This window comes from Kwoniella europaea, chromosome 1, assembly GCF_036810445.1.
Source record: "Kwoniella europaea PYCC6329 chromosome 1, complete sequence".
NCBI classification, from domain to species: Eukaryota; Fungi; Basidiomycota; class Tremellomycetes; order Tremellales; family Cryptococcaceae; genus Kwoniella; species Kwoniella europaea.
The window spans coordinates 9,908,467-9,935,512 of record NC_089487.1 but is presented as its reverse complement, the minus strand read 5'-3'; the positions used below and the strand labels follow the sequence as shown (position 1 = coordinate 9,935,512).

General features: G+C 44.2%; 14 protein-coding genes across 14 annotated transcripts; 4 read left to right on the top strand and 10 right to left on the bottom strand.

Annotated features, from left to right (window-relative positions):
* Positions 1–259: 259 nt before the first annotated feature.
* V865_003788 (uncharacterized protein) lies at positions 260–1,438 on the top strand (the record flags this gene model as incomplete). Its single annotated transcript, XM_066227577.1, has 2 exons — positions 260–560; positions 705–1,438. The coding sequence occupies 2 exons, from the start codon at positions 260–262 to the stop codon at positions 1,436–1,438; spliced, it is 1,035 nt and encodes a 344-aa protein (XP_066083674.1).
* Positions 1,439–1,526: 88 nt separating this feature from the next.
* V865_003787 (uncharacterized protein) lies at positions 1,527–3,444 on the bottom strand (the record flags this gene model as incomplete). The annotated part of the gene is made up of 8 exons (XM_066227576.1): positions 1,527–1,987; positions 2,058–2,133; positions 2,233–2,542; positions 2,605–2,694; positions 2,757–2,818; positions 2,886–2,977; positions 3,068–3,319; positions 3,384–3,444. The coding sequence occupies 8 exons, from the start codon at positions 3,442–3,444 to the stop codon at positions 1,527–1,529; spliced, it is 1,404 nt and encodes a 467-aa protein (XP_066083673.1).
* Positions 3,445–4,099: 655 nt separating this feature from the next.
* Positions 4,100–6,757, top strand: V865_003786 (uncharacterized protein; the record flags this gene model as incomplete). Its single annotated transcript, XM_066227575.1, has 12 exons — positions 4,100–4,115; positions 4,172–4,278; positions 4,347–4,361; positions 4,448–4,475; positions 4,549–4,626; positions 4,708–4,840; positions 4,906–4,969; positions 5,034–5,297; positions 5,439–5,508; positions 5,564–5,999; positions 6,062–6,569; positions 6,653–6,757. The coding sequence occupies 12 exons, from the start codon at positions 4,100–4,102 to the stop codon at positions 6,755–6,757; spliced, it is 1,824 nt and encodes a 607-aa protein (XP_066083672.1).
* A 410-nt stretch (positions 6,758–7,167) lies between these two features.
* V865_003785 (uncharacterized protein) lies at positions 7,168–7,719 on the top strand (the record flags this gene model as incomplete). The annotated part of the gene is made up of 1 exon (XM_066227574.1): positions 7,168–7,719. One exon carries the CDS (start codon positions 7,168–7,170, stop codon positions 7,717–7,719), a length of 552 nt encoding a protein of 183 aa, XP_066083671.1.
* A 475-nt stretch (positions 7,720–8,194) lies between these two features.
* V865_003784 (uncharacterized protein) lies at positions 8,195–10,371 on the bottom strand (the record flags this gene model as incomplete). The annotated part of the gene is made up of 7 exons (XM_066227573.1): positions 8,195–8,328; positions 8,404–8,584; positions 8,657–8,687; positions 8,805–9,204; positions 9,307–9,705; positions 9,878–10,196; positions 10,276–10,371. 7 exons carry the CDS (start codon positions 10,369–10,371, stop codon positions 8,195–8,197), a joined length of 1,560 nt encoding a protein of 519 aa, XP_066083670.1.
* Positions 10,372–10,998: 627 nt separating this feature from the next.
* On the top strand, positions 10,999–12,142 carry V865_003783 (uncharacterized protein; the record flags this gene model as incomplete). Its single annotated transcript, XM_066227572.1, has 4 exons — positions 10,999–11,442; positions 11,516–11,610; positions 11,673–11,834; positions 11,890–12,142. The coding sequence occupies 4 exons, from the start codon at positions 10,999–11,001 to the stop codon at positions 12,140–12,142; spliced, it is 954 nt and encodes a 317-aa protein (XP_066083669.1).
* Positions 12,143–12,797: 655 nt separating this feature from the next.
* Positions 12,798–13,157, bottom strand: V865_003782 (uncharacterized protein; the record flags this gene model as incomplete). The annotated part of the gene is made up of 1 exon (XM_066227571.1): positions 12,798–13,157. One exon carries the CDS (start codon positions 13,155–13,157, stop codon positions 12,798–12,800), a length of 360 nt encoding a protein of 119 aa, XP_066083668.1.
* A 751-nt stretch (positions 13,158–13,908) lies between these two features.
* Positions 13,909–15,915, bottom strand: V865_003781 (uncharacterized protein; the record flags this gene model as incomplete). The annotated part of the gene is made up of 9 exons (XM_066227570.1): positions 13,909–13,962; positions 14,029–14,115; positions 14,176–14,250; positions 14,323–14,394; positions 14,477–14,847; positions 14,941–15,006; positions 15,078–15,422; positions 15,507–15,698; positions 15,768–15,915. The coding sequence occupies 9 exons, from the start codon at positions 15,913–15,915 to the stop codon at positions 13,909–13,911; spliced, it is 1,410 nt and encodes a 469-aa protein (XP_066083667.1).
* Positions 15,916–16,292: 377 nt separating this feature from the next.
* Positions 16,293–17,462, bottom strand: V865_003780 (uncharacterized protein; the record flags this gene model as incomplete). Its single annotated transcript, XM_066227569.1, has 6 exons — positions 16,293–16,415; positions 16,473–16,633; positions 16,701–16,740; positions 16,797–16,893; positions 17,047–17,228; positions 17,286–17,462. The coding sequence occupies 6 exons, from the start codon at positions 17,460–17,462 to the stop codon at positions 16,293–16,295; spliced, it is 780 nt and encodes a 259-aa protein (XP_066083666.1).
* A 799-nt stretch (positions 17,463–18,261) lies between these two features.
* Positions 18,262–19,905, bottom strand: V865_003779 (uncharacterized protein; the record flags this gene model as incomplete). Its single annotated transcript, XM_066227568.1, has 10 exons — positions 18,262–18,426; positions 18,495–18,643; positions 18,715–18,754; positions 18,819–18,915; positions 18,983–19,000; positions 19,074–19,237; positions 19,351–19,542; positions 19,608–19,687; positions 19,765–19,801; positions 19,879–19,905. 10 exons carry the CDS (start codon positions 19,903–19,905, stop codon positions 18,262–18,264), a joined length of 969 nt encoding a protein of 322 aa, XP_066083665.1.
* Positions 19,906–20,413: 508 nt separating this feature from the next.
* On the bottom strand, positions 20,414–22,008 carry V865_003778 (uncharacterized protein; the record flags this gene model as incomplete). Its single annotated transcript, XM_066227567.1, has 9 exons — positions 20,414–20,530; positions 20,622–20,809; positions 20,870–20,909; positions 21,031–21,097; positions 21,237–21,400; positions 21,470–21,664; positions 21,736–21,806; positions 21,869–21,905; positions 21,976–22,008. The coding sequence occupies 9 exons, from the start codon at positions 22,006–22,008 to the stop codon at positions 20,414–20,416; spliced, it is 912 nt and encodes a 303-aa protein (XP_066083664.1).
* Positions 22,009–22,555: 547 nt separating this feature from the next.
* Positions 22,556–24,302, bottom strand: V865_003777 (uncharacterized protein; the record flags this gene model as incomplete). Its single annotated transcript, XM_066227566.1, has 9 exons — positions 22,556–22,660; positions 22,748–23,055; positions 23,122–23,161; positions 23,235–23,337; positions 23,487–23,650; positions 23,716–23,910; positions 23,982–24,061; positions 24,156–24,192; positions 24,270–24,302. The coding sequence occupies 9 exons, from the start codon at positions 24,300–24,302 to the stop codon at positions 22,556–22,558; spliced, it is 1,065 nt and encodes a 354-aa protein (XP_066083663.1).
* A 437-nt stretch (positions 24,303–24,739) lies between these two features.
* Positions 24,740–26,291, bottom strand: V865_003776 (uncharacterized protein; the record flags this gene model as incomplete). The annotated part of the gene is made up of 10 exons (XM_066227565.1): positions 24,740–24,835; positions 24,911–25,062; positions 25,125–25,164; positions 25,245–25,341; positions 25,405–25,422; positions 25,571–25,659; positions 25,741–25,932; positions 25,989–26,068; positions 26,157–26,193; positions 26,259–26,291. The coding sequence occupies 10 exons, from the start codon at positions 26,289–26,291 to the stop codon at positions 24,740–24,742; spliced, it is 834 nt and encodes a 277-aa protein (XP_066083662.1).
* A 400-nt stretch (positions 26,292–26,691) lies between these two features.
* On the bottom strand, positions 26,692–27,028 carry V865_003775 (uncharacterized protein; the record flags this gene model as incomplete). Its single annotated transcript, XM_066227564.1, has 2 exons — positions 26,692–26,769; positions 26,834–27,028. The coding sequence occupies 2 exons, from the start codon at positions 27,026–27,028 to the stop codon at positions 26,692–26,694; spliced, it is 273 nt and encodes a 90-aa protein (XP_066083661.1).
* Positions 27,029–27,046: the final 18 nt, after the last annotated feature.

Sequence of the window (27,046 nt, the reverse complement as noted above, 5' to 3'; positions counted from 1 at the left end):
CTCGAAAGATCAAAAAGACTCGAAATCACCTGAAGCTTGAGCGTCATTACGAGTAAGACAAGAAATGATAAGATACCCAGAGAATGAGTAAAGTACCTAAATTCCACGTCATGACCGGTTCAGATCAGATCCGACGGAAAAGTACGAGTAAGATAAACATGGGGGTTTGTTGATCCGAAAAGTTGGAATCTGATCAGGATCAAGGTAGAATGATAGAATCTCATGAGATTAAGCATTCGTTGTAAGCATCAACCCAAAAATGATAGGAATCAGCCCACCATCCTCGCTCAGGAGGTTATTCCGTACAGGCAGGATACGGATACCGGTATCGTCTGATAGGAAGTACTCAACATCTCAACCAAACCACGTCCAGACGTTACTTCGTAACTCCGAATTGACCGAGGAAGACGCCATCAACGAGTTACGATGGATCACCCAGGAAGTACGAGAGAAAGCCATCAGGCAGATATCCAGAGGTAGAATGCCAGAGGTGGAGGAGGATAGTATAGCTGAGAAGGTGAAGAGGAGAGGGAGAGGTGAACCGATACAGTATATATTAGGTCAGTCCTCTTTTCTTTGCGTTACATGATACTCTTCATGATGTCATGAATCGAGGTCGGATAGTGTAATGCTCGGCGACCACTTAAAAACGACTGATATCTTATATCTGTCATCTTACTAATCTTACCTTGTATGGTGAATAGGAACAACCGATTTCGGTCCTCTGACAATCCAATGCCGTCGACCCGTCCTGATTCCCCGACCCGAAACAGCCCACCTAACCCAACAGCTATCCTCCCTCATCCTCTCATCTATCCCTCCATTAACCTCAAGAGATCGACCGAGTGCACCATTGAATATCCTAGATCTATGCTCCGGTACAGGATGTATAGGTTTACTCTTAGCTAAATTGACCCCTCTATCCAACGTGACGGGGATAGATAATTCGCCAGTGGCTGTTCAGTTGGGAATGATCAATGCTCGTGATTCCCATTTAGATGAGAGGGTGAAATTCAAATATGGTAATATGTTTACAACAGATCCAACAAGTTTGTTATCTACCGGTGGAAAGTATGGATTGATCATATCGAATCCACCTTATATCCCTTACTCGCAATATCAATCTCTCCCCGCCAGTGTAAGAGAGTACGAATCACCAAATGCCCTGCTCGGTGACGGATCAGATGACAAGGAAGGAAAAGGGTTGAAATACTATGAAAGGATTGCTGAGATTTTATCTGATCTACTACTTGATCAAGAAGAACTAGAAGCGAAGGGATGGAAAGGGATTCTAAGGCTGGCATTGGAAATTGGACAAGGTCAAGCGGGTGATGTTTTAGATATAGTGAAAAGTAGTAAAGGGGGATTGATAGGGAAGACGGAAGTTTGGAAAGATCAGTTTGGAGTGGAGAGGATGGTAGTAGGATGGGGAAAGTGAAATGATCTGTACGAGTTGAAAAATAACATTCTTAGACAGGATTGTGTATCGCACACCGGAACCATCGATTGTATGCATCTACGTGACATTACTCCGTTTTACCCTTCTTTCTGCTATCAACCTGCGTCCTCGCCAACCCATACACCACGACTAAGCATCCCGCTAACGTCGCATAAGCTACTGTAGGTCCTTTGACCCAATAGATGGAACTGGCCAACAATGGGCCTACAGCTCTGCCTAATTGACCTTTCGACCTGAATCCACCTAGGGCTTTACCTCGTTGCTGTTCATCCACTAGAGATGCAGCTGAGGCTGTTAAGCCAGTGACAACAGTTGCGGAAGTATATGAAAGGCAAGTCGCGGACGTGTACAATACTATTGTGGAAATTCGGGAGGAAGATACGATCGAGGAGAGAGGTAAGATCGATAAGAGGGAGAGCGCAAGTACGCAAGACAGGATTCCGTTTGAGGCGACGCGAAGTTCACCGAGACGCGAGAGGGAGGGACGGACGTGGCGTGCTTGAAGCAGGGCAGATAGAATACCGATGTCTAGGTAGAAGAAAACATGATCAGTCAGCCAGAGGAAGAGGATCGTAGACTGATAGTGAGAAAAGCTCACATGAGAGCAATCGTCCATTTTGAGCATTGGAAGCTTGGAATAGATCGTAAGTCAGGAAAGTCAATGTGAATTCGGCCTGAGCAATGATATTATCAGAGTTAGCATCTGCAGAGCAACGAACTCGTCTCTAGCCGTAAGAGTATATAGTGAAACATGGGATCGAAATGCCACTTACACCCGAGAAGAACAGCAAAAACAGTCCGTGTAGCCTTCCGACAAAACTCAACTTCCTCAATCTCTCCTCAGCAGACAATTTGACCTGGCTATCTTTCGTCTCTTTTTTCTCGTCCTCTTCAGGTGTGTCTTGGGATTTCTTCCATCCTTTAGTTTCTGGTAATTCAGCAGCCAGGTACAGTGTTTCTACCAAAAGAAGTACCAGGGATATCGTAGCGGGTAAAGCATATATATTCAATTGACTTTCGGAAGAAGATGACGAAGAGGGGAGAGGGAGTGGCTGGGAAGCGAAATAGGCTCCTAATGATGGACTACGATGATCTTCAGTGATACTGTATATATCTACGAAGTACGATCAATAGATGGGACATACCCTAAAGTGAAACAGATGGAAAATGCTATTCCGACCAATGCTAGACTCTTTGATCGGCTCGAAGGGGTCGTGACATCACTTATGATCGCTCTGGGGCGTGGAAGATCACTGTTAGAGGATGCATATCACAGCATATGAGGGTGACCACTCACGTGCTTAGCTGGACATTCCCTTCACTTAATCCTCCCACAAGTCTGGACAAGAGGAATGACGCCTAGGTGATCAGAAAACGTCAGTCGATTTATTGCAGGCCAGAAAGATGACTCGATTACTCAACTGACAAATGAAGTAGACTGTATCCAAATCAAGGCAGATAATATGTTGCCCATCATAGTAGCTAATAAAATCTTCTTCCTACCGTATTTATCAGATACTACAGTATCATGTCCGATTCAGCTCTCTCTTTCCTCTTCTCTGCGGCTATCTCTGATGACAAACAAGAAGGAAGAAGACGATCACTTACAGCTTCCCAACCAAGGACTTATCAAACACTGACAAAAGCTGAACAAACTTCCCATAGCACCTCCCAGCAATACTACATCCCATTCTTTCTTGCCTACATCGGACGATTGAGCGCTGGAAGAGAAAGAAAGCAAAGTAGCTCTCCACTTCCTACTCATCCATAACAATTTGGAAAGCAAAGAGTCGGGTGATGAGTCCAGTTGGAGGTACCAAGCTGTGAGTCTGGGGAAGAGAGGGAGGGGTATTGTAAATGCTAGAAGCATACATGTCAGACTGAGCGGTTTCCATATGCCATATGATTTCGATATCTATCTCACCTAGTAGATCCAAGACCAAAGCGAAGAATACTATCTTTACTATATTTTTTGATTCGGCCATCTTTCTTTCGTACCGTTCGGCGTATCAACTAGTAGAGAATGGTGCTCTAGAACGCAGAATGAGGATGAAAATGAGCATGTGAACGAGACGAAGTCTCCATCTACTTTTTAGTGCTCGTGCTAACCTGATACGTCCCACTACCAACATGAAACACCATTACATCGCACCTCAGCTTCCAAGGTGACAGACATTCCTAGCTCATTTGACCTGACCTCCACCTCAACTCTCGCGGCAAATTACGCGTACTCCTATAAAAGAAATCAAAAAGGTATATGGAAGATTGCCGTGACATCAGAAGCCCGTAGTGCGGTGGCATCGACATCGTGTGCTGCGTTCAGCAAGCTGAAGAGGCAGAATCACCAGCGGGAAATATAGGGTAAGAAGTAAGGGAACGTATTCCCATAACGCTTCTTACAGCGTTAAGAACAGATACTACACATGATCTTAGCCAAAAGAGGCCAGAGAGGATAAAATACCACCATACTGAAATGGTGGAAAGTACCGCTTTAGCGACCTGAAGTGTGTGGTTGGAACGTGGCGAACACATGGGAGCAGAACCAAAGCTATGACGCGAAGACAGAGGTAAGTTAGGACAGCCTTCAATGTTTGGTGAATTGTCCTTTCTTAATACTTCAAACATACCGAGCTGAGCAAGATGGCATACAAAGCTGGTGAGCTAGAAGTTGTGTCGTTGTTAGCGTACACTCAGCTGATCTCCAATTTATAGGCCCTATATACCCTTGTAACCCTGCTACGGCCAGGTCAGAATCAACCAAACTTGGTGTCGATCCCAAGGGTGACAAGTTGATATATACGAATGGAAGAGCTGTCATAGTGAGCTCATACAGAATGCGCTGTTTATCGATGATTCATGCTGACTCCTTATTACCGTCCACGAGTAGATAAGAGATCTCAATGTTAGTGTTTATCTGTGTTCACTTGGTCCTTGACGCAGCATGCTCAGCAAGTTGAATGTACTGAGTCTTCTGAATTATCGATACAGCATACTGGGTTATCTCACGCCTATACCCGTGAGTAACCATCCGCTGCCCGTAGCATGATCAATTTAGCTCTCAGCTGACCATGCTATTAATCGTCGATCAGAGCACACAAGAGCAGCAACGGTAGCTCGATTCTCCCCTTCAGGTTACTATGCCGCATCAGCCGATGTATCCGGTGAAGGTGAGTAGAGGATTCATCCGAAGTATCCCAATTTACCTTTCAGCATGCATATATCCTTGCTGACTATCGATTTGTCTATAGTCAGAATATGGGATGTCACTAATCCCGAAAATAACCTTAAACTCGCTATTAGACCATTGTCAGGTAAGATTAACGACTTAGCGTGGGATGGGGAAAGCAAGAGGATCATTGTTGGTGGCGAAGGTAAAGACAAGTAAGTGGCTGTACCAATTGGGAATCCGGTGGCAGGCTAAGAAGTTGATGTCGTGCTTCATACAGGTTCGGCGCTGCGTTCTTCATGGATTCAGGATCATCATGCGGTGAAATCACTGGACATTCCAAGGTGGGTAAATGGGTATTCAGAGGATGCTCAATAGCTGAACGATCCTTATTGCATTCATTCATAGCCTATCAACGCCCTGTCTATCCGCCATCACAGACCTTTCAAAGCCATTTCCGGTTCAGATGATAATTCTGTCATTTTCCACTCTGCTGTACCATTCAAATACGATAAAATGATCAACACCCATTCTAGATTCGTCAGAGATGTCGCTTTCTCTCCCAATGGGGATCTGTTCGCCAGTGTCGCCAGTGATGGAAAGCTGTTTTTCTATGATGGGAAAACTGGTGAGACTAAGGGGGAAGCAGGAAAAGAAGGCGGTAGTTCCTTGGTGGGTGCTGATTTCAGACCTCGTTTTTGCATTGAAACGGGTGATTGACTGGTGTAACTACCACGCTACACCAATTCGCACCATTACAACTTCTGTGTATCTCGATGTCAACGTGGTTGCTAATAATTGGATATTTCACAGATGGCCTGCTCATGGAATCCCGATTCCCAGTCTATTGCTACGGCCGGTGCGGATGGTATCGTGTCGATATGTAAGTCACCACCAAGTCATCTATTAACTGTCACGCTAAACGAGAATTTTGACAGGGGATGCGTCTTCACTGAAATCCACTCAGAGCTACGCCGTCGGCTCCGACGTCCAATCTCAGCAGAACGGAATTGTCTATGCCGGTCCCAATTCCCTTGTATCCATTTCTCTATCAGGTGTATTGAACATCTTCGATACGAGAGAATCCACTTCGACCAAATGGCGTACGTTACATGGTGCTACCAAAGCTATCACTGCATCAACCCTCTCAGGCGATAATGAGAAAGAGGCTACGTTCTATACTGGATCATTTGACGGTTCGATCAAGAGGTTCGATATTGGCGAAAGCTACGGTGAAGACGAAGGTAGATGCGACGAAGTGCAGGGCACGGGTCATACTGCCAACGTAGTTGCGTTTAGCACAGATAACAAAGGCAAGGTCTACTCGGCTGGATGGGATGACAAAGTCTCTTCGATTGATGGTCAATCTTTCTCGTAAGTGTCATTACTTTCAATCTTACTGTCCCTGTCCGAAGACTGATTGATCCGTAATTTAGATCCACTTCTTCACCTATCAAAGCTCAACCTTCCGGAGTTGCCGCTACTTCCAATGCGATCTATGTATCCACCTCATCAGGCTTGGAGGTGCATCCAGCCGGTTCAAACTCTACTTCCTTACTATCGAAGGAAACCGTAACAGCAGTAGCAGCACATGGTGGACCAAACTCAGATTTAGTCGCATTTGGAGTAGGTAAGAAAGTGATATTGTCATCTACTTCCCCGGAAAAGGAATTGGCTACGTTTGAAGATAATAAGGGAGATGTGTTGTGTTTAAGATTCACGAAAGATGGAAAGTACCTAGCTGCTGGCGATTCAGCAGGTAGAATTATTTTGGTTGATGTAGAGAAGAAGGAAGTGACAGTCTCGTCAAGATGGACTTTCCATACGGGTAGGATCGTCGATTTGGCTTGGTCGAAGAGTGATAAGCGCCTTGCGTCTGTGGGATTGGATGAGAATGTTTATATTTGGGATAGAGAGAAGGTAGCCAAGAATATCGCTATCAAGGTGAGTTATCTGCCTTGGAAGGTCATGGTCATGAGAGACCAGATCGTTATTTTCGGCTAATCTGTTCCTTGCGATATATGTAGAACGCCCATCCAGGTGGTGTGACTGGAGTATCATGGTTGGGAGATGAGAAAATCATCACAGCTGGTTCGGATGGGATAGTGAGAACCTGGAGTGTACCTGCATAGAAAAGAAATATTTGTATATAGAAGTTTAAATGTGAAAGACACCACGCGAAGAGATGCATTCTTATCTAACGTTCGAATGAAGAACATTGGCGGGTTGAGAGAGACCAGAGTGGATTGTTGACTTGATGTGCTTCAGATTTAACCGCTGTAAGCGGACTACCTCTCGACAGTACTCCCACAATTCTCACGAGCAAGTATAGCCTCTCATGACATCGCTCCGAAACAAGCTTAGATCTGACATAACGAATATGTCGGATGATTTCGCTATCCGATAAGCCAATTAACGCACCAAAGGACGTTGCCCGGATAGCCATCGACCCCGAACCCGATTAATCGATGACCATATAAGATCTCCTCCTGAGCGATTTCATCTTGGGAATCATCAACTAACAGCTATAACGAAATACGAAATGGTCGAAGTATCACCTCGAAACATCATAGCCGGTCTATCAGGCTATCTTGTCCCACCTCTGCTTCCTATCCCAATCCTTCGTCTCGTACCTATAATCTCATCAACCGTATCTCTTCAATGGGCAGTAGACGAATATCAATTCTTGTCTTCCTGGCAACCACATTCATACCGTGAACAGGCAAATGACCTACTACCAAGATGGTTCAGAACTTGGGGTCCAAAGGGTACCATCATTCTATTTAGCTCGTTCCCCTGGTCAGCCGGCGCCGGTCTGACCAACCTCTACACCCTACGAAACACACCCTGGAGAGTTGGTGGAGCGAAGATGTTTTATGCTTTTGGTGTTGGATTGGCATTTGGACATATGATATTCGGACCTAAAGCCCTAGGATTGTTGGAAAAGATAAGAAATGGTGAACCCTCTGGTAGACCCACCGAAACTCTGGCGGAATGGTTGAAGATGCATGTTTTCAGGACCTTCGTGACGGATTTACCGGCAGTGGTGTGTTTCTTGTTGGCGGGGGTGAAAGCTTCCCAAGGGGAATATTAGGTGAGCACAAGAGAGAGTATCGCTCTCATATATAGGAAGTCGGTAGTGGATAAGCTGATTCAGTGACAATGATGGTGAATCAGGCCCTGTGGATGAGAAGGTGAAGGGGTTTCAAGGTGATGGTGCACGTATGGCAGATAATGTAGGATAAAATGATGGGCAATTTGTACGATGTAAAACCAGCTCAGCATGCAGACGAGGCTGTACAATGGCTAGCACAGATGATGCCTGAGCAATAGTCATAGACATGAGTCTTTCAAATGCATGTCAGACAACCTTTTAAATGTCACAGGCGTGAGATCCGAAGTGACATTTCCCCATTGCCAACGATGTTATGCTCTCCCTATACTCCATCACACCACTGCGCATTATCATCTCATGCATATATCACCACTGCTGTTGACTACCACATGAAAACAACATGATCAACTACTACTCATACATCACTTGTCGTTCCCAGATGCATAGGTGAGGGTTACAATAACCCTTGTTTCTTCAAATCGAAATATGTCTTTCTATCATACACATTCCCTTCTTCATCCTCAAATTCCTCCGCCCTTTCATTCTCTGTAATTGATTTACGTCCCTCTCTCTTCAACTTGTCCGCGACTATATCAAATACAAATTCACAATTAGCCTCAAAACCAATACAACGTTGCACAGTAATTTGTCGGGAGGACTTACGAGCCATGGCATCTGAGATGGTAGTGATGTTGAGGAAATGCCTCTGAGCACTAGATGGAATACCTAAAGCACGTAATGCCAACAAATGTTTACCTTCTGTAAAGTGTTTATCAAATGCACGTCGACCTTGCATCGTTTGTTGACAGATTTCACATTCAAATGTAACTCCGAGACCGTGTAACTTGAATAACCTATTTTTCAGAGTCAGGATTAGCTCAGGATGCTCAAAAACAGCTTAAAAAGAAAGGGGGACGTTCCAGTAGGGAATCGGCTTTCCATCAAATCTGAGCCAAATGAAGTCAATGTCAGCTCAAGAACATCTCCAAGAGGTAACAAGAAGATATAGAAGACGATTGGCGGTCAAACTAAAAAGTGCCACACCAGGCGGTAGTGCAACTCACCCTAAAGGTAATTTCAGCGGATTGTATATCTTTTCGTCATCTTCATCATCATCTTCGTCATTTCCTAGATCTACAGGAACAGGTGGAGCTTCTTCCTGCTCTTCCAACTCTGTTTCCCTCTCTCTAGCGGTCAAAGCCATCTTCCTCTCCGTTTCCGTCCTTGTATCTGCTAATTTCTCAGGTATAGGTGGGAAAGTCAATAACACCTGAACCAAATGTGTCAATCGTGCTGGCTGTTCCAACTTAGATCGGTATGTCGATGTTGAAGCTGCTGGGTTAGGAGCGGGAGATCCATTAGTGGTATGGTTGGAAGATGATTTGGCAGCTTGTTCTTTCTTTTTGTGTTTGTCGGATTTTAGATGCGCATCGTATACTGTCTGCTTTGAATAGCTCTTTTGACCTGTACCGGGAAAACATACGAGTTCCCACATTATTAGTAAAGGATGTGTCACATTGGCGGGTGGATCATGATGTATGATAGAGTGCCACAAATGATGCTCACAATATTGACACCATAGACCTTCCCCATTTCCATTGGCATTACCCTGCTTCTTAGCGGTACTACTCTCAGCTTCCCATCCAGGTACTTTCCCTTCTGCCCAATCACTCTTGAATTTCTCTTCTTCCTCTTTCAATTTCGCTTGAACATTGACTAACGGTAAAGCCCTCTCGAAGAACGATAACAGGTAGTTATACAGCGTTTGAACATATTCCAAATACCCTTGCGTAGATTTCTCTTTCAAGTCTAATGTTCTCTCCACTTTGCCCGATTTTAACATTTCCAGATATGCCAGGTAACTTAATCGGGTGGCACCACGTAGGTTCATATATTGCGAGTGGTTTAAGTACAGGTCGAGGTATTTTCCGTGGGACTCTTCTCCCGAGAATACACTGTCCAGTGCTGTTTTAAGAGGGTACACGATCAGTTGCACATTGCTACATCAGACGGGTGGAAGATCGAAGAAATGAAGGGGCATGTGGTATGGAGGCGCAAGTCAAAACATCCAACATATTTCGAGCAATATTAGATGTTTTAGATTCGATAGACATATAATAGAGGTATATAGACTTACGATCAATGATAGTAGGCTCTTCATCACCTTCCACCGTAAAGCTTTGAATCCCATCCCCTTTAACCAACTCATCCACCTGGGTGATAAATTGTCTACTACTTATACCTGGATTTCGCTGATGAAAATCTTTAATCTTGTTATACCTCACGTAGAACTCTGCCAAGTCATCTTCACCCGGTGCTGGAGCAGATAACAATTCTAACTCTTTGGGTCTCAACCCAGGTAAATCTTCGTAGAAATCAACTAATTCTTTCCTTAATGCTCCTATTCGATCTAATATCTCGGCTGCTTTCCTATCTCTTCTAGTAATATTCTTTTGCTATTGACACCATACAACAATCATATCAGTTACAAGCCCACTTCTCCTTAAAAAGTGAAAGTGATGGGTTTAAACTTACAGCAGTAGGATTCTGAAGGAGGACTTCGGACAAAGCTTGTTCATATCGCTCTATCTCTTCATGAGCTGATCGCTGAGTTTCGATTATTGAGTCCATATTGTCCTGCCTTTTGCTGTCTTTCTAAGGCTTTTGAGCTAGATTGGCAGATAACCTATGATCAATATAGCTAAGAATGCCGTTGCAGTCGTTGTTTTGCCTCGAGAATGATGTTGAAAGTGTCTGATGCGCACTGGCAAGAGGCGCGGCGAAGGTCTGCCACAAGACGGAGATATATCGGATATTCAATTTGATTCCGCCGCCACTGGCATCTGGAAGGGAACCTCGACCATCTCATGTTCTTCAATGAAGGCTGTATGGATGTTATGAACATTCCTCTCATTTTAGTTCTCAATCTCACCTCCAGCAAATCAGAAAAAAATGGCAGGGATCAACGCGTAAGTCTAGTCAGCTGGTATGAACGATCCCTATTCAAGGAACTGCTGCTAATCTCACATCTAGCGGAGATGACAAGCTCGTGTTCGAGTCTTCCGAGGCAGTCTCGGTGGTACGTATCATAATCTGATTATCTCAAGCTGTAAATCCCAATGGTGGAAACGCAGTGTTTGATCGAGGGGTACAGGGGTGCTCATGTCATGACACTTTTGTTCCTCTCGAATTTTAGGCTCCTACTTGTGAGTATATACATCCATCTCATCTTTTGCGCGAAGCGATGCACTGACAGTTATGTTTACTTCCCTAGTCGAGGCGCTCAATTTGAAAGAAGACTTATTACGAGGTATCTACGCATACAACTTTGAAAAACCATCTGCTATCCAACAGCGAGCGATCATCCCTATCATGAGAGGACGAGATGTTATCGCTCAAGCTCAATCGGGAACAGGTAAAACCGCTACATTTTCCATTTCAGCTTTACAATCTATCGATACCAAGATTAGAGAAACTCAAGTATTGGTTCTTTCCCCAACAAGAGAATTGGCCATTCAAATTCAAACTGTCGTTCTGGCCTTGGGAGATTACATGAACGTCTCGTGCCATGCTTGTATTGGTGGCACTTCAGTCGGAGAAGATATAAGGAAGTTGGAAGCTGGTCAACAGGTCGTTAGTGGTACGCCTGGTAGAGTGTTTGATATGATCAGAAGAAGGAATCTGAGGACCAAGGACATCAAGGTGAGTCTCATGCGCTATATGAGTCGAAATGACCACCAAGTTTATGACTGATCCTATCCGAATCTTGGTCAAGCGTGATGAGTTGACTTTGGAAGGTATCAAGCAGTTCTTTGTAGCTGTTGAGAAAGAAGATTGGAAATTTGACACTCTGTGTGACCTGTATGATACGTGAGTGTTCCATTTGGCATGATACCAGAAACGGACTAACTCATATACGACATCGTTCGCAGCCTTACTATCACTCAAGCTGTCATTTTCTGTAATACCCGAAGGAAGGTAGACTGGCTTACTGAGAAGATGAGAGAAGCGAATTTCACTGTCAGTAGTATGCATGGTGAGATGGTGCAGAAGGAGAGAGATGCCATCATGGCTGAGTTTAGAGGTGGTCAAAGGTGAGATAGGGCTACCCTTTTCTAGCAACATTTAGCTCACACGCAATTCTCATAGTCGAGTGCTCATCACCACCGACGTATGGGCAAGAGGTATCGATGTTCAACAAGTATCATTAGTCATTAACTACGATTTACCCACATCGCGTGAGAACTACTTGCACAGAATAGGTAGATCAGGTCGATTCGGTCGAAAAGGTGTGGCTATCAACTTTGTCACTGTAGAAGATGTAAGAATTTTACGAGATATCGAACAATATTACTCTACCCAGATCGACGAAATGCCCATGAACGTCACTGAACTCACATAGGTGATGTAGTAGTCAAGTAGGTGGAACAAGGGCGACCTGGTCGTTTGTATGGAGTTATAAGATGAAAATGTATATGCATATGCAAAATACTCTATTTACATTTCTCCATGTGATCCCAGCAGTCATCGGGAAGCAAGCAACGATTGAATGGGAGTGGGATCTACATTTTGCATTACTCCTCTACCCTGAACCAGAAGTTACTTCTATCCACTGAACTTGTAGCGAATTGTTCGTTGTCATCAGTAGAGATAAGCAACAGCTCGAAAGCGGAATTCGGTTTGTCCTCCCGACCTTGTTTGATATAGCCGAGATCACTTCCGGAGAAACAAGTATGATCAGCGGTGATCTTCGTCACACCCACTGATAGACATGTTGAAGATTACCGGGTCGCCCAGCTACCTTGGATAGAATACAGATCGACGAAATGCCCATGAACGTCACTGAACTCTATAGGTGATGTAGTAGTCAAATGTGGGTGGAACAAGGGCGACCTGGTCGTTTGTATGGAGTTATAAGATGAAAATGTATATGCATATGCAAAATACTCTATTTACATTTCTCCATGTGATCCCAGCAGTCATCGGGAAGCAAGCAACGATTGAATGGGAGTGGGATCTACATTGCATTACTCCTCTACCTGAACCAGAAGTTACTTCTATCCACTGAACTTGTAGAATTGTTCGTTGTCATCAGTAGAGATAAGCAACAGCTCGAAAGCGGAATTCGGTTTGTCCTCCCGACCTTGTTTGATATAGCCGAGATCACTTCCGGAGAAACAAGTATGATCAGCGGTGATCTTCGTCACACCCACAGGATAGAAGACATGTTGAAGATTACCGGGTCGCCCAGCTACCTTGGATAGAATACAGGGGTACGAATTTTGATTGGTGCTATCTTGGGAGTTATCACGGGTGATGATGCAATTGTATGTCTTGTATTCTGTAGTACCGTCGAATCTACAATCGATAGGTACCAGGATGGTATTATCGTCTGAATCACTGTGAGGGTTGGACATCTTGCGTATTTGAATGCGTTATGTATACTGCTGTCGTGGTGTGTGACAGATATTGATAGCAAGCAGGATCGGAATTGTCTCTTCTTGCCTCCAACACAGATACAGATATCAGTTTATAAGTGAGACGACCGGATTGATTCAATCCAGCGGGGTCATCCCGCGAACATGACTCAGAGTCCTTGAGGAATGTAAATTGCGAGCCCGCGGAGCTAAGTGAATATAGCACAGCCCTAATCGCTCCAGAACCATCGATGTTTATTCTAGACATCCAATTCGGACTCATCCTCATTAGCGAAAAAATCTCTCTCAGCTGAAAGGATGGCAGTCCCACCAAACGCATTGTTCCGTACTCTCCTCGGTGGAAGGAAGTAAATCAAGATGGTTTGTGAAGTTGCCATTCGGAGTCGGGGCGCGTACTCATGTCTACTGAGGAAGTACCGAAGTCGGGACGCCAAATCACCACAGACTAGATGCGTCTGTACAAGATATTTCGGTTCAAGCACCATATGTCCTTTGTTTGGTCTTGTAAAGCATGGTCGAGAGTTCTCTTCGGACTTTTCTCTACTGATCCCCGCAGGTGCTCCAAATCGAAGCATTTCCGATAGCTCCCTCAGTGTTAGACCAGTTGTCAAACAATCACGCCATTTTGTACTGTCAAATGGTGCATTGATGTCCTTTCATAAATAGTACAACTGATGAGGCGTCTAAGCTCATCTTCAGTCAATCCTGACAGATTGTGATTCTATGCCTCTCACATGCTATCGATCTTCCTTTGTAACCACCGGGAAAAGATATCGACATCAAGCTATGGCAAGGAGAGGTCAATACACGATCATCATGAGACCTGCCGGAAGACGTAACGTAAACTTACTGGAAATATCGATCCATCATGCAGCCTGAATCCCTCACCTCCGTTCTCAGGCTCCCACTGATCCGAAGGCATGGTCTGATTCTCCCTCTGTGACAATTGATGAATCATTAGTATGAACTCATATATGGCGAATTCCATCTGACTTACCCAAATTATATGCTCGTGTCCCAATACCGCACTTATAGGTGCGTAGTCATATGCGAATGTCTGAGGGGGGAAACACTATCCAATGAAATGGCAGGGTCAGTTATTCATTGCTATACGTCGCAAAGGACATCCGCAACGCGAACTCACCTCGATCACAACACCTCCGGTCGACATCCACATTTCATGCGTCAGGCCATTTCCATGTATTCCAAATATTATCTATAGTATTTGCGATAAAGGCAAAGCAAAGTCAATCAGCACTTCCGACCGAATGGAAGGACCACGATGAGACTTCACTTACATCAGCATCCGCAAAGAGCTCAAACTGCTTTTGCAACGTCAACGTCTCTAACTTCGCATCTATTATCATCGCGTTGCCCTTAGTCTCTATCTGCTTCAAGGCCTTTAGTAAATCCCGATGGATCTCGTCTGCAAATTTCCTATCGCTTCCTTGTCTGTTGACGTATATCGCTTTTACTTTCTTCTTATTGACACTTCTACCAGGACCACTCCGATTTTTGATTGGTATATTATAGTATGATAGGAACTTTTCTCTCATTGGTGAGAGTGATTTAGGTGAAGGGACAAGCTTATATGCGTCTAGAGCCATCTTGTACCATTTTTTGCCTAGAGCATTATTGCGATGAGATGTGTCTCGGTCTGCAATCAATACTAAAGATTGCATATGGAGCCGTTAGTTTAGAACACATAAGTGATGAAAAGAAAAGAGAGGGCTGGGACTGTCAAGCGAATGGCACGACTCACTTCGCTCGAAGTATATCCATTGTTTGTCACTTGATATATCCCTCCATCCTTGCGGATCAATGATGCCTAGGGATCCGAGGAGCAATTACGATAAAGAAGTCAATTAACGAACATTCTGAACGTATGACACGACTCACCCTCTTTCCCGACCAGCCCTTCCGCTACAGCCCTACTCAATCCATCTTTCCCATCCCAGTTCCACTCCCAGGCTACAACCACTCTACTCGGTATGATTCCCGCTTTTGCCAATCCCCCAGATTCCCAGATGACCTGATCCTCATCGCGCGAGTCCGAGCTGGGACTTTGTAGACTCAACCTTCTTCCGAGTCCTTTATATACATTCCAAGGCTTAGTGTATTCCGACGGTAATGCCGAGGTGATCGACGAAAGGGCACTGATGGATCCTAAAATAACTTCAGAGGCGAAATGGTAATACATGAAGTAACCTGACCATGAACCTGGCCAACCATCATTTAGAAGGACTAAAATGAGATGAATTCATTGATAAGCTTCTTATCCGCAATATCGCAGTTCCGCAGTCGTGATGATGATTCAAGCTGACTTACATGTCGTTCCTGACATTTCTATAATTCCATTACTAACATCACCTTCTTGAGGAGACGGTCCTTCGGATCCGGTTGGAATGGTTACAAGACGACTGATACCATCATGAAGTGGTGTGTCTCCATCTTTCTCCGGAGCGGCAGTGAATAGCAAATTTGTTGAGGGTAACTCCTGAAGAACATCGTCGATCATATCTGAAAATACAATCACTGTTAAGCGTCAAGCTCCTCTGACTACAGGCAGTCATATTGACTTTCACTCACAAAATGTCCGGTCATGATACCATACATTATCCAACACCGTGTAACCAGGTATACCCCCAACGAAATTAGTTGAGCCTTGACTCCTAAACGTTATATTCGCATTTGACTGATAAGACGGTTTCACCGGAGTTGTGAGTGCTGCTCCCATAGTCTCATGTCAACCATTCGGGGCGGTCAAGTATCAATAGATGCAAGGAAGCATTGATCGTAGAAATGGGAAATGTCAGCATGATATGTTTGCTGTATACTGATTTTTGTACGTTTAAGCCCTTCCTGGCGGCCTTCCATTGTCATAGAGCGGGATACGGCAGAGGAGGCACCGAACTGGTTAAGGACGCTTTGGAGCGAAGGAATGTTTTGGGCTTGGTTAGTGAGAATTCAGGATAACATAACACCGGATATCTCAGGGTGAGCAAAACAAGCGTAACAAGAACAAGCGCCAAGACGGACAAGGGCCTTTGCGATGTGTATAATTAAACAGCCCATACATACCATCTCGTTTGCACAAATAGTGTTTAAACATACTCATACAACTGTTCTTGTATCATCTCGTTCTCTGAGAGACTTCAGTATGTTCATCTTGTGATTCGTTTCTGCGACCTCGTGTCGCAGCTTTCGGTTCTGGGCGATCAATCGCTTGTTCATGTCCTATCATGGCTTCAGCTTGACCTACAACGACAGCCTCAGCATGAGACAATGACGCACCTCGCTAAGCTTCAGCCTCGCTTTCAGTATATCCAATTGATGTAGTATATCACCTTCTTCCTCACTATCAACATCGTTGGCGTCTCTTCTTCGTTTTCGTCGGCTGGATAAATTAGGGAGAGGAAAGGCTGGATTGGGAGGTGATGGAGGGATATGATCGGCTAGCGACGAAACAAGGCAGTTGAGAGATCCGGGATCGCTCGGATATTGAGGTGAGCAGCAACGTACGTATGAGACCATGTTCAACTAGTGATTCTCTCGTTTGAAGCTATAAAGCAGATCGACGTGAATCACATCTACATTCGAGATGTCAACGTTACTTACTATGAAGTGGAAAGAGTAAAAGCAAGGTTCATCTGCCTTCTCAGCGAACATCATTGGTCTAGTGATCTTTCGTTGACTGGTGATGGGGTCGCTGGCGCTGTCGTAGAAGAAAAGTCAGAAGACGTGAAGCTTGGACATCACTAGCTCGTGGGATCACCTACTAGACTGATCGACTGAGACTGGAAACAGCATTCGCCATTAAATGATAGATATACATACCAATTCAAGAATATCTGGTTGAAGAACTTACTCTGGGTCCTCATTCTCCCCTTCCACCAACTTAGCTACTGTCTCGACCTGCTCTGCTCTATCTGCCGTCGCATCTCCCAAGGGTATCCACAACCCTCTAGACAACACGATATCGACTCTCCCCAGATGGTTATCGCCTTCTTCCTCCCCGGCAGGAACCGATCTTCTCTCTGCGATATGCTCCTGGAATAAGGCAACAGGTCATTGGTCGTCCGTTTGTCCTTGAACACGCTTACTCACAATGGAACCAAAGCGCATTTTACATTTCAGAAACTCCGTACCCTTCTTTATTAACATCGAGTCGATACGATGCTCCTTTGCGTCAGGGTCCCAGTAACTTCCACTGAGACGACGCCCGTCAATGAAACATGCTGCTCGCCAATCGTCTGATCGGGATCTGGTGAAGGTCGGTGACATTTCGATGGTGATGGCGAAAGGCTATCAACTCAATTTTTTCTGTTCATCAATTCTTACCGTTGCAGTTCACAGTTTCACCATCATAGGTAAAGCATACTTACTGCACCCTTCTGAACCTCAAGATAACAGAAAGAAGATTTCGTTCCATCTTCTTTACTTACATGGTGATACCCATGTTCGCCTAAAGAGAGATCTTAATTAGTCAGTGGTCACTTGACCTGCACTGGATCGACAAGACGGCAAGACAACGACGTACGAAACGGCAACCCTGTATCTGTATTCTCGATACTGGCCTGTAACACCCCAAGCTGCATTGTAAGCAAGTTGATCAACATTGTAGGTTGATTACAGTAGCTATAATATCGCAGGTGTAAGTGAAGGATAGCTCGACTAACCCTGAATGTATAAGTAGGTCGAGTCTGGGATATCATCTTATTCTCATTTATGATCCTGTAGGTGTATGAGGATGTTGAAGACAAGTGAAAACAAGAACAATAAGAGACAAACTAATGATGGTTTCATGTACTGCATCGAATATGTCACTCACTCACTGACGATGACACGAGTTCTGATGGATTGATTGAGAAGCATATCAGTTATCGACTATCGACACACAACACACAATACACAAGGGGTCCTTTCCCTTCAAATTGGCGATGTTCACATATTATCGCATAACACCCCAACAATGGCTAGGATAGTCGTCGGACACAAGATGATACAACACTTCACAGCCAACTTGTCAGACTAAAATAAGTTGATCCAATCCAGTCCACTCTCCACTGGTTTGTCACTCTCGCTACAGCTGCTCTTCGTCGACGTACGTTCTCTTCCTACTAGGACGAAGTGAATAGCGGCGTCGGAACGTATTTCGCCCATCACTTTCTGGATTCGTCAGAGATTCTGTGGGAGATTGCTTCACAAGCACTTGCGAGCTTTCGTACTCGTTTCTGTCGTCTTCAGACTAGGTATTCAAAGTACAGTATCAACTGTAAGGCTTCGGGATATTACTAGAGATGAATTTGTACTTACATTCGAATTCTTACTTCCTACATCTTGTGTACCTTTGGCACTTGTTGACGCTGATGATTCCTCGTCAGACGATGAGGCAGGAAGGAACAGAGGGATGTTCGCCGTTTGATATGCATAAGATCGTGAGCTGAGGCTGCTGTGGCCTTGATCTATTGACCATTGACCTGCGTATTAGCCGTAGCCGTCTCTCACGCATTTTCCCAAAAGGCCACCTGCTCACCAATCAATCCTAGAAATTTCAATACCCGAGCTGGTCGATACTGAAAAAAAAAAAAAATCAATGGCATCAGTCTGGGGCATAAAAGAAGTTTGTCACTCGCTCACCTTGAACACGAATTGGTGATATGGTATACCGGATCCGCTAGGAGTGAAGTCGTAGAAAACGGGTTGCCACTCTTCCCCCTTAACGCTTTCAGTGGTACTGATAATTCACAGTGAGGTAATCATTGGTAAGTGAACCACCTAGGAGAGCACAATCCAGTACTAACCCTACGGAACTTAGAAAGCTACCACATTTACGGCGTTATTTATATCAATCGACCATTCTGCATCACGCCCAATAACGGAGGCGTAACATACCCTTGATTTTCCATAGCTTTGCCTTTCACTCTATTGAAAAGTTCAATCTCATTTCGCTTCCTTGATGTCCTGGTAGTTCCACGGGTAAGCGTTATAACAATGGTACCGATGTTTTCAAGATCTCGAACGGAAATATCGACTTTAGAAGGATCATCGGTCGTAGCCTTCAAACAATCATTGTGTGTCATCCAAAACGAAATGAAACGAATCAGCAATCAACTCTTTCTGAGAATCCGCACTGTAATACAATATTCCGAAGTCTCGGTGACGCACTTACCAATGTGTCAAATTTCAACGAAGACTGATAAAGATCTCCATCCCTTCTTTCCCAAACCGCCTTCCATTCATACTCTAACCTGTCAGCTCGCCAAATTGAGAAACCGATGTCTTTACCGTCAACTTCGCAGATAGCTCTGAAATCATCCCCTGGGAACAGGTTTTCAGACCTTTTCAGTCGGATAACGAAAGGCTAAGTATGAGCTCTCTTCAGCCGATACAGCAATCGCCTAAAAGCAAAAGTCGTTTTGTACCTACCTCAGGGGATGTTTCCAAGAAACAACTTGTAATGGAACCTGTATCTTTCGAAGGGGGTTTATATTCTATACAATGCTCGTCTAAATTCAATAGATCAACCATCAGACTCTTAATTTTCGGGTCAAGGTAGACGGGGATACGGATTTATCTAACTAACTCAAGCGTTTTTGAGTGGACTTTCCCTCAATCCAAGACTAAAAACAGAAGCAAAGTCATTGAATACTCAAATTGACATCCAAGTGTTCAGTTGTTAACAGTCGGCTTGACTTACCTCAAGAGACCCATTGGAAGAGAACATATCGCCAGGACTGCAGATGGGAAAAATGACTGTTGAACTTGATATAAGAAGATACAACTAAGATATACCTTCGTTCCGCTGAAGTTAGTCAGCAGAATTGGACAAGGTAAGAAGTGTTATAAGGACGAGAGACCACGGAAAGTAGCAGAAAAACGAAGAATAGAATCAAGTCCGGACATACTGAATTGTGATGATGAATGAATGTGCCTAACCACCTGGTCCGTGCATTCAAACGGCAGATCAATCTTTCAAGTAAGACCATACAGTACTTCATGCTGGACAATGAGCGTACGGTCACGACCTTTCTTGTTCTGCGCGAATGTTCTGTGCTCAATCAACTTGTATTCCCCCGTCGCCGATCCGAGTTAATTATTTCTGCATCTTTACAGCATGGGCAGACTTCGGTTTCAACAACAAGCTTGAAGAACAATTGCAAGGTCGTCAAGCTCCACATATAAAACGAAGTACATTTAACGAGACGGGCATACTAAAATCATTACGATGAGCATCATTTCCCCCATTCCTGATCATCATCATCCACCTCTGTGAGATCAATAACCTCCTCCTCCATCGGGCGACGTGCTCGAAGTCGTTTATTCGCGGCGTTTGACTTTGCTAACGATTCCTACAGTATCAATCACATCACAAACAATGTGGCAATTAGCCTGTTGATATGAATTAGGTTTCCAATGGTCAGTATTCTGACGAGGCCTTACCTCAAGATATTGAAGTCTTCTTTTCAACTGGTCTTTGCTCAGATCGTCTTTTGTCTCATTAACCACTACCTCTCGGCTTTCCTCTATCTTCACATGATCCTCCTCGGCATCTCTGACAATGTGGTGGCTGTTTCCGGTCACCCCAGATTGGGTAGATGAGGAGACTGGTTGTTTCTCCAACAAATCCTCTGCCAAACGACCAAGTCAGCCGTATTAAGATGCAATGCGAAGAAGTTAATGTGAGATACCTTTCAATCCAAGCTTGACCAGTTCCGTATGGACTCGATACTGAGTATAGAAAGATCGGTCAGTTGTAGTCAAAAATCAAATAGCATGTGTGTTGGATAACATGATTAGGCTAAGGAGCTTGGCTTGCTTACCTTGAAGATGAACTTGTAGAACTTGTCACCTTTCTTCTCGGGATGAAATTATACGAAGGAAGTTTTACGTCTTCTACCGGTTCCCTCTCACTTGTCCTGAACCATACAATCACAGGTCAGGTCAAACCTATCCTAATCTAATCCACATACCCGACTATAAATGCCATTCTATATTGGGGAAAATGGTAGGTGTTGATCCAGTTGCTTAAGTATGCCAAATCCTTGATGAGCTCACTTCTTCTCCTTCTCGTCCATTGTACAATTTTCAATCTCAGGAGCTGAGTTAATATAAGCTTTAACTTCTTTGTAGGAACCCCGGTAAATCATCACTTCTATGGTGCCTACTCTGCTCAACACCTTAGAGCCAACTTTGATCTGTTCCGGGTCATCGGTGGTGGTCTACATTCACCTAAAAGAAACAGCAAGAAATTAAGCGCACGGAGGAGCAGGATAAACTCATAGACTTACTGCGGGAAGGAACTTCAACTTTCTACTGCTCCACAGTTCGTCTATCATATCAAATATATCATCTAAGGTATAGGACTCGTCATCCTTCATCAGCCTGTATTCAGCTATCAGTTGACCGTCCGCAAAATATCGGCATCTCCAAACGTCATTAGGATATAATAATGTGTCGAGTTTCTTGATAACAATGGCAAAAGGCTATATAACACAAACAAGAATCAGCATCGTGTTCAAAGTCGGGGAATATGATGTATGCCGCAGCTGCTCACTCCAGGTATCACCTCGATATAGCATTCGGAAGCTGGGAATGACCTTTTGATGTGTCTTACTTGATATCCCACTATGGTAAATTCCCAAGTCAGTACCCTCATGGGAGACAGCTGAGAGGTGGTGTATTCTTACCTAGAGGATTTCTTCCTTCTTGAGATTCGATGAACACCTATTGCAACACAGCAAAACGAAAGTGTCAGCAGACATGGATCATACTATTTTAACATCATGCGAGTCACCTCAAACCCTTCTCGAGCCCCAAGAGATAACATTATGACACGACTATTGCGGTGACACTGTAATTAACCAACTTTCAGCTGACAGAGCAAGACAAAGAGGAAGAGGAAATCTTTCGTGGACATGATGAATACCTTGCCGTATCCCCACTCGAGCACTCACAACAACCGAGAAGATCAACGTTTTTTGATGGTACCTTTTTCGCGATGATACTGTATATCCTTTCAATGTACATACGAGTGCATATATATGTATGACGATGATTGTTCCGTCAATATGAGCATGCATATAGGCCTATTGCTGCACTCAAATCGTATCATAAACGTTCGGTGATGGTGCTGCTACGCGTAAACAAGTCAAGTGAGTTGTCTCGTGTGACTCCAAGCTGATTAATGGCACCTTTCTCTTGTCTGTATATACCATACAAAATCATCGATCACAGCCTCCTCCCACTTCGAATGGATATCATGACATGGAGAGCTACATGGATACACAACTATCCAAAATTCATGTAAATGGACACAATCGTGACAACCTCTCTCGCCAATGTCGACGTTTCCCCTATTCCCCTTACACGAAGATTTAATCACTATCATACTGGTCAAGAGTGAGATCTACAGCATCCTCTTCGATCTTTTGACCCAGCTTGAGCTGTCGTATAACTTGTCGCAATGCTTGATTCTCTTCCTGTAGTATGTAATATTCATTTCTCAGCCACTTAAGCGGTCCGAATGACAAGCGCAGAGTGTGCATATAAGCATGAAAGAAACTCACGCCTAAGAGTTTCATCCTCTTGCTAGTATCACCCGACTCTGATTTCACTTCACTCTCTGATGCCATGCGCGTTTGATCATTCTCTTCACCCAGTTTCATGGCCTCGTCAAGCAGAATTCCCTTCAGTTTCCTCTTCTTGATCTTCCTGGGCGGCGAATCCGAAAGATCAATAGCATCCGCAAATCTAGATTCCGGGGTCATTTTCTTCGTAGCAGATGTGCTGGATTCAGTAGGGATGGATGAGCGCTCTTTCTGTTTTCCGATATCTTCATCTTGTTGATCCTCCTGGTCCTCGTCCTCAGCCTCTTCTATAGAGTCCCATGATTGATCATCGTCAGGATTAGAAAGAGCGTTCACGGATAAAGAAAACTTACCAATCACTCTCATAAGTTTCAATTTCACTCTTGATCGATACTATGCGTTTTTGATAGCGTCAGTAGAGAGCCGTAGTCATGGTCCGATGGTTGGATAAACAGCTTGTACGTACGTTGAAAGTGAACTGATAAGATATCTTCTTAGGTTGAGTCGGAAGAAATTTGTAGAGATTGCTCGACGTGTAATGAACCGGTCGAGAGTCGGTGAGACTGAGACTGCTCGATCAGCAACTACATCAGATAAGGAAAAGAGAGTTTGATAGGCGAACCTTGTCGTATGTGCGAATCTGGATTTTACAATTTCAATTTCACTGTCAGTGATCTGCGGACTGTTGATGATATGGCTGGTGGTGGACGAAGCTCACTTCTTAGCCTTTTCATCTCCTACTTTTGGATTGATCTTTACATCCTGAAGCGGACCAGCTCCGACCAACTTCCATGTACCGGGTGTCAACTGGATGATGATGGTTCCCAGATGCTTGATATCGCTTTGTGTCAAGGTAACGGTTTCTCGGTCGCTGGTCGTGAGCTAGACGATCGAGTGGTACATCAGCTTGAAAATACTATGAACATCTTCAAGGGGAATGCTCTCACCAAAGGTGAGAACTTCAGAGATGACTCATGGAATTGACCGCCTTTGTTCTCAAGTACATCCTTGACTCGATTGATCTCCACAAAGCTGTGCCAAATCGAATGGGATGGAAGATGTACCCCGTCGACCCATATGTCACACTTCCAATCTCCCTTATATACCAGACTGGGAAGCTTCTTGATGCATATGTGGTACGGCTATGTGTGAATATCATCATAAGTACGAGAGGGGGAAGGATGGTATGGCTAGAATTCTAGGACGTACTTACCTGATCGACCGTTTCGAGGAAACATTCGGTCCTAGGTGATTGATCTGCCGATGAGAGATGATAGCATACTTGATGCTCAACTAAAACCAAATGTCAGTGTTCTATATGGTGGGAGGATTTGCGATTTGGTGGTACATATAATATGTAATATGAAAGATATCAATCAAGACTTACTAAGTCGTTCCTTCTTATCTTTCCTTTCCACCCAAGCCTAGTTGCATCGATCGAGACGGTATTAGCCTATATACCGTTTACTTATATACTGCGACAATGGAAGACAAGACCCACCTCGAACCCTTCCCCACTACCTTTGGAGAACATCTTGTCAATCAAGCAAGGTGAAAGAGTGTTGATATGAATGAAGGAAGGGAGACTATCAAGGGATTCAAATACTCTGACTCGTAATGATCTCGTACACTGTACATGTTAAATCTCGTTTCAAGATGGATTTATGATTTACCCTGAGAGGTCCGTGCGTTTCAGAATTGCGGTATTCACTCCTCATTTTCTGCCATGACGAATGTCGCTACCTGCGATTGCATGCTCTAGACTTGCACTTACATAGGTTGTCGACCGACATGAATGAGGTGACATGATAAACAACTACAGACGATAAGACATATACATACAATCAAATGATATATGGAACCGCGAAATGACCCAAAAGTAAACATTACTGGTATTGTCCTTCTCATTCGTTTCTCATTAGCTTAGACTCCCTTCTTCCACGTTTTATAGTGCTTATAAGCTCATTTTATTCAATCATCATCCAGCGTAAGATCGACCACATCATCCTTAACATTACTACCATTTCGAGATCGTTTGAGCTGATCTGCAAGTAGTCTAACTTGCTCCTGGAAAGAGTATTGGGAATGTCCAATGTCAGCCATCTTAGTCTGACAGTCAAGAGATAAGCAAATCAGACTCACCTCCAAATATCTCACTCTCTTAGCGTTCAGATCAGGTTTCACATCTCCTGCCTCTCCTTCACCCTCAGGTGTCACTTCGATATCAATCACATCTGATTTTCTCTTACGTGCGGGTCGAGGAGGGGGTGGAGAGGGTGCTTGTTCCGGTTCATCTGTGAAGTATAGGTCAGCCTGGACATAGCTAGTTTAGGAGAAGAAAGTATTCCCGACATACCGATGATACCCATCTGGACGAGGACAGGTCTAGGTCGATACTAAGAAGTCGATCTCAGACCAGCTTACTCTTTACCCTTGACCAACATCATGCTGAAAATCTAAGGCGTAATCAACTCACCCTAAAGACGAAACGATGGGTGAACTTTCTGTTCTTGTCTGGAGTAAAAGCATAATGCAATATCGAAGGTAGTTCGCAGACGGTTGACTCGGCAGAACTGCATAGGGGAGATGTTAGCATCACATTTTCAATCGCATACAGAGTAGTTAGAGGGACATACGTCACTGAATAGGCGAATCTATAATAGAGAATATCTGAAAGTGAGCGATTGATTCCTGACTGTGTATGAATGATAGAGGGATGATGCTCAATTTTTTCCTTTCTCATGTATTGTACCATTCTTAAGCTGGCGAATAGTGATCTGTCTCTCACTGGCCTCTCTGTACTCTCCCAGCTCTAACGTAATCTCGATCCAGCCAAGTTCCTTCATGGCCTGTGGATCGATAGTTACTTTGGTTGGATCATCGGTCGTAGGCTATAGAATCAAATATCCAAGCACTTTTTAAACGCAGTTCCTCCGGTAGATGGAGGACTAAGAGAATTGTGAGCAGCTTACCAATGGTGCAAATTTCAAGGAAGATCTTCTGGCCTTATCTCCATGTTTCTCCCAGAGTTCGGCCCATTCTAGCCGGGAAGAGGTTTTTAACCAGGCAACCTGGTCTATCATACTACCATCTACGGAGAGGGAAGTCCTAAAATCCTGTCTTGCAAGAGGATGATCTCGTTTAGATACTGTGATCACGAATCTCTACAAGGCAACAGTCAACTAATGTACCTTACGACTAATTGTGAGTCCAAGCTCACCTCATCGATCGTCTCAAGGAAACATTCAGTATAAGAGGACTTTCCGTTCCTTGCAGGATGATGCTGTACTTGGTATTCGTCTAAATGAGCAACATGAGATTAGAACTCGTCGTGACTGGATGAAAGATCCAGCAGGAAAGGTAGACGGAATACTAGCAGTTTACTTACTGAGTCTCTTCCTATCGTCCTTCCCTTCCACCCAAGCCTATGTACGGCACATCTCGTCAGCTCCCTCATCCCTTCCTCCTTTCGGTAAGTGTTGCGCCCTACCTCTAATCCTACTGCTGGGCCTTGTGCGAGCATGAGGGATCAATGTTGTCTATTTGTTCGACTGTGGTTGGGAACGGAGTCAGGTATATCAGAAATATGAAGTATCGATGAAAGATCAAGGGAAGAAAGATGATTCAAAGATGGAATGCAGTTGACATCAACCGATCATACAATCCTCCATGTAACATGAAACATGGTCAGGCACGGTAGAATCCCTTGAATCGGAATCTGATCTCGGGAGGTCCGAGCGTTATCAGTGTTATCCCTCATATCCCGACCAGTTCTTCTAGGTGAACTGGAAAGAGATACACACTATACATGTATGCATCGACCATCAGACGTACAAATTCAGTATATTATGGCAGTCTACTGCTGGCACAATATGGTTGGTCATCCAACGACGTCTAAACACCACTGCTCTCCGTCGATGTCGTTAAGTCAGATCCACCACCTCATCTCCTTCTCCAGTCCGAGCGGATTTGAGTCGGGAAGTAAGTCGCTTGATTCGATCCTGTTCGACATAGACTCATCCTATCAGCACCTCACCATAAGGATAATGGGCATGTAGAATGTACCTCTAGATATTGGAAGTGTTCATCTCGCAAATGCAGCTTGACATCTTGCTCTTTCCCGCCATTGACCCTTGCACTCGCCGGACGTGCTTCTTCATTCATGGTATTGGACAGTCGTTTGCGCTTGAGATTGACCAAAGGTGCTGAAGTGGGTCTCACTGGTCCATCTAACAATGTTAGGTATACGATGAACACCATATTGCACAACAGTGATGA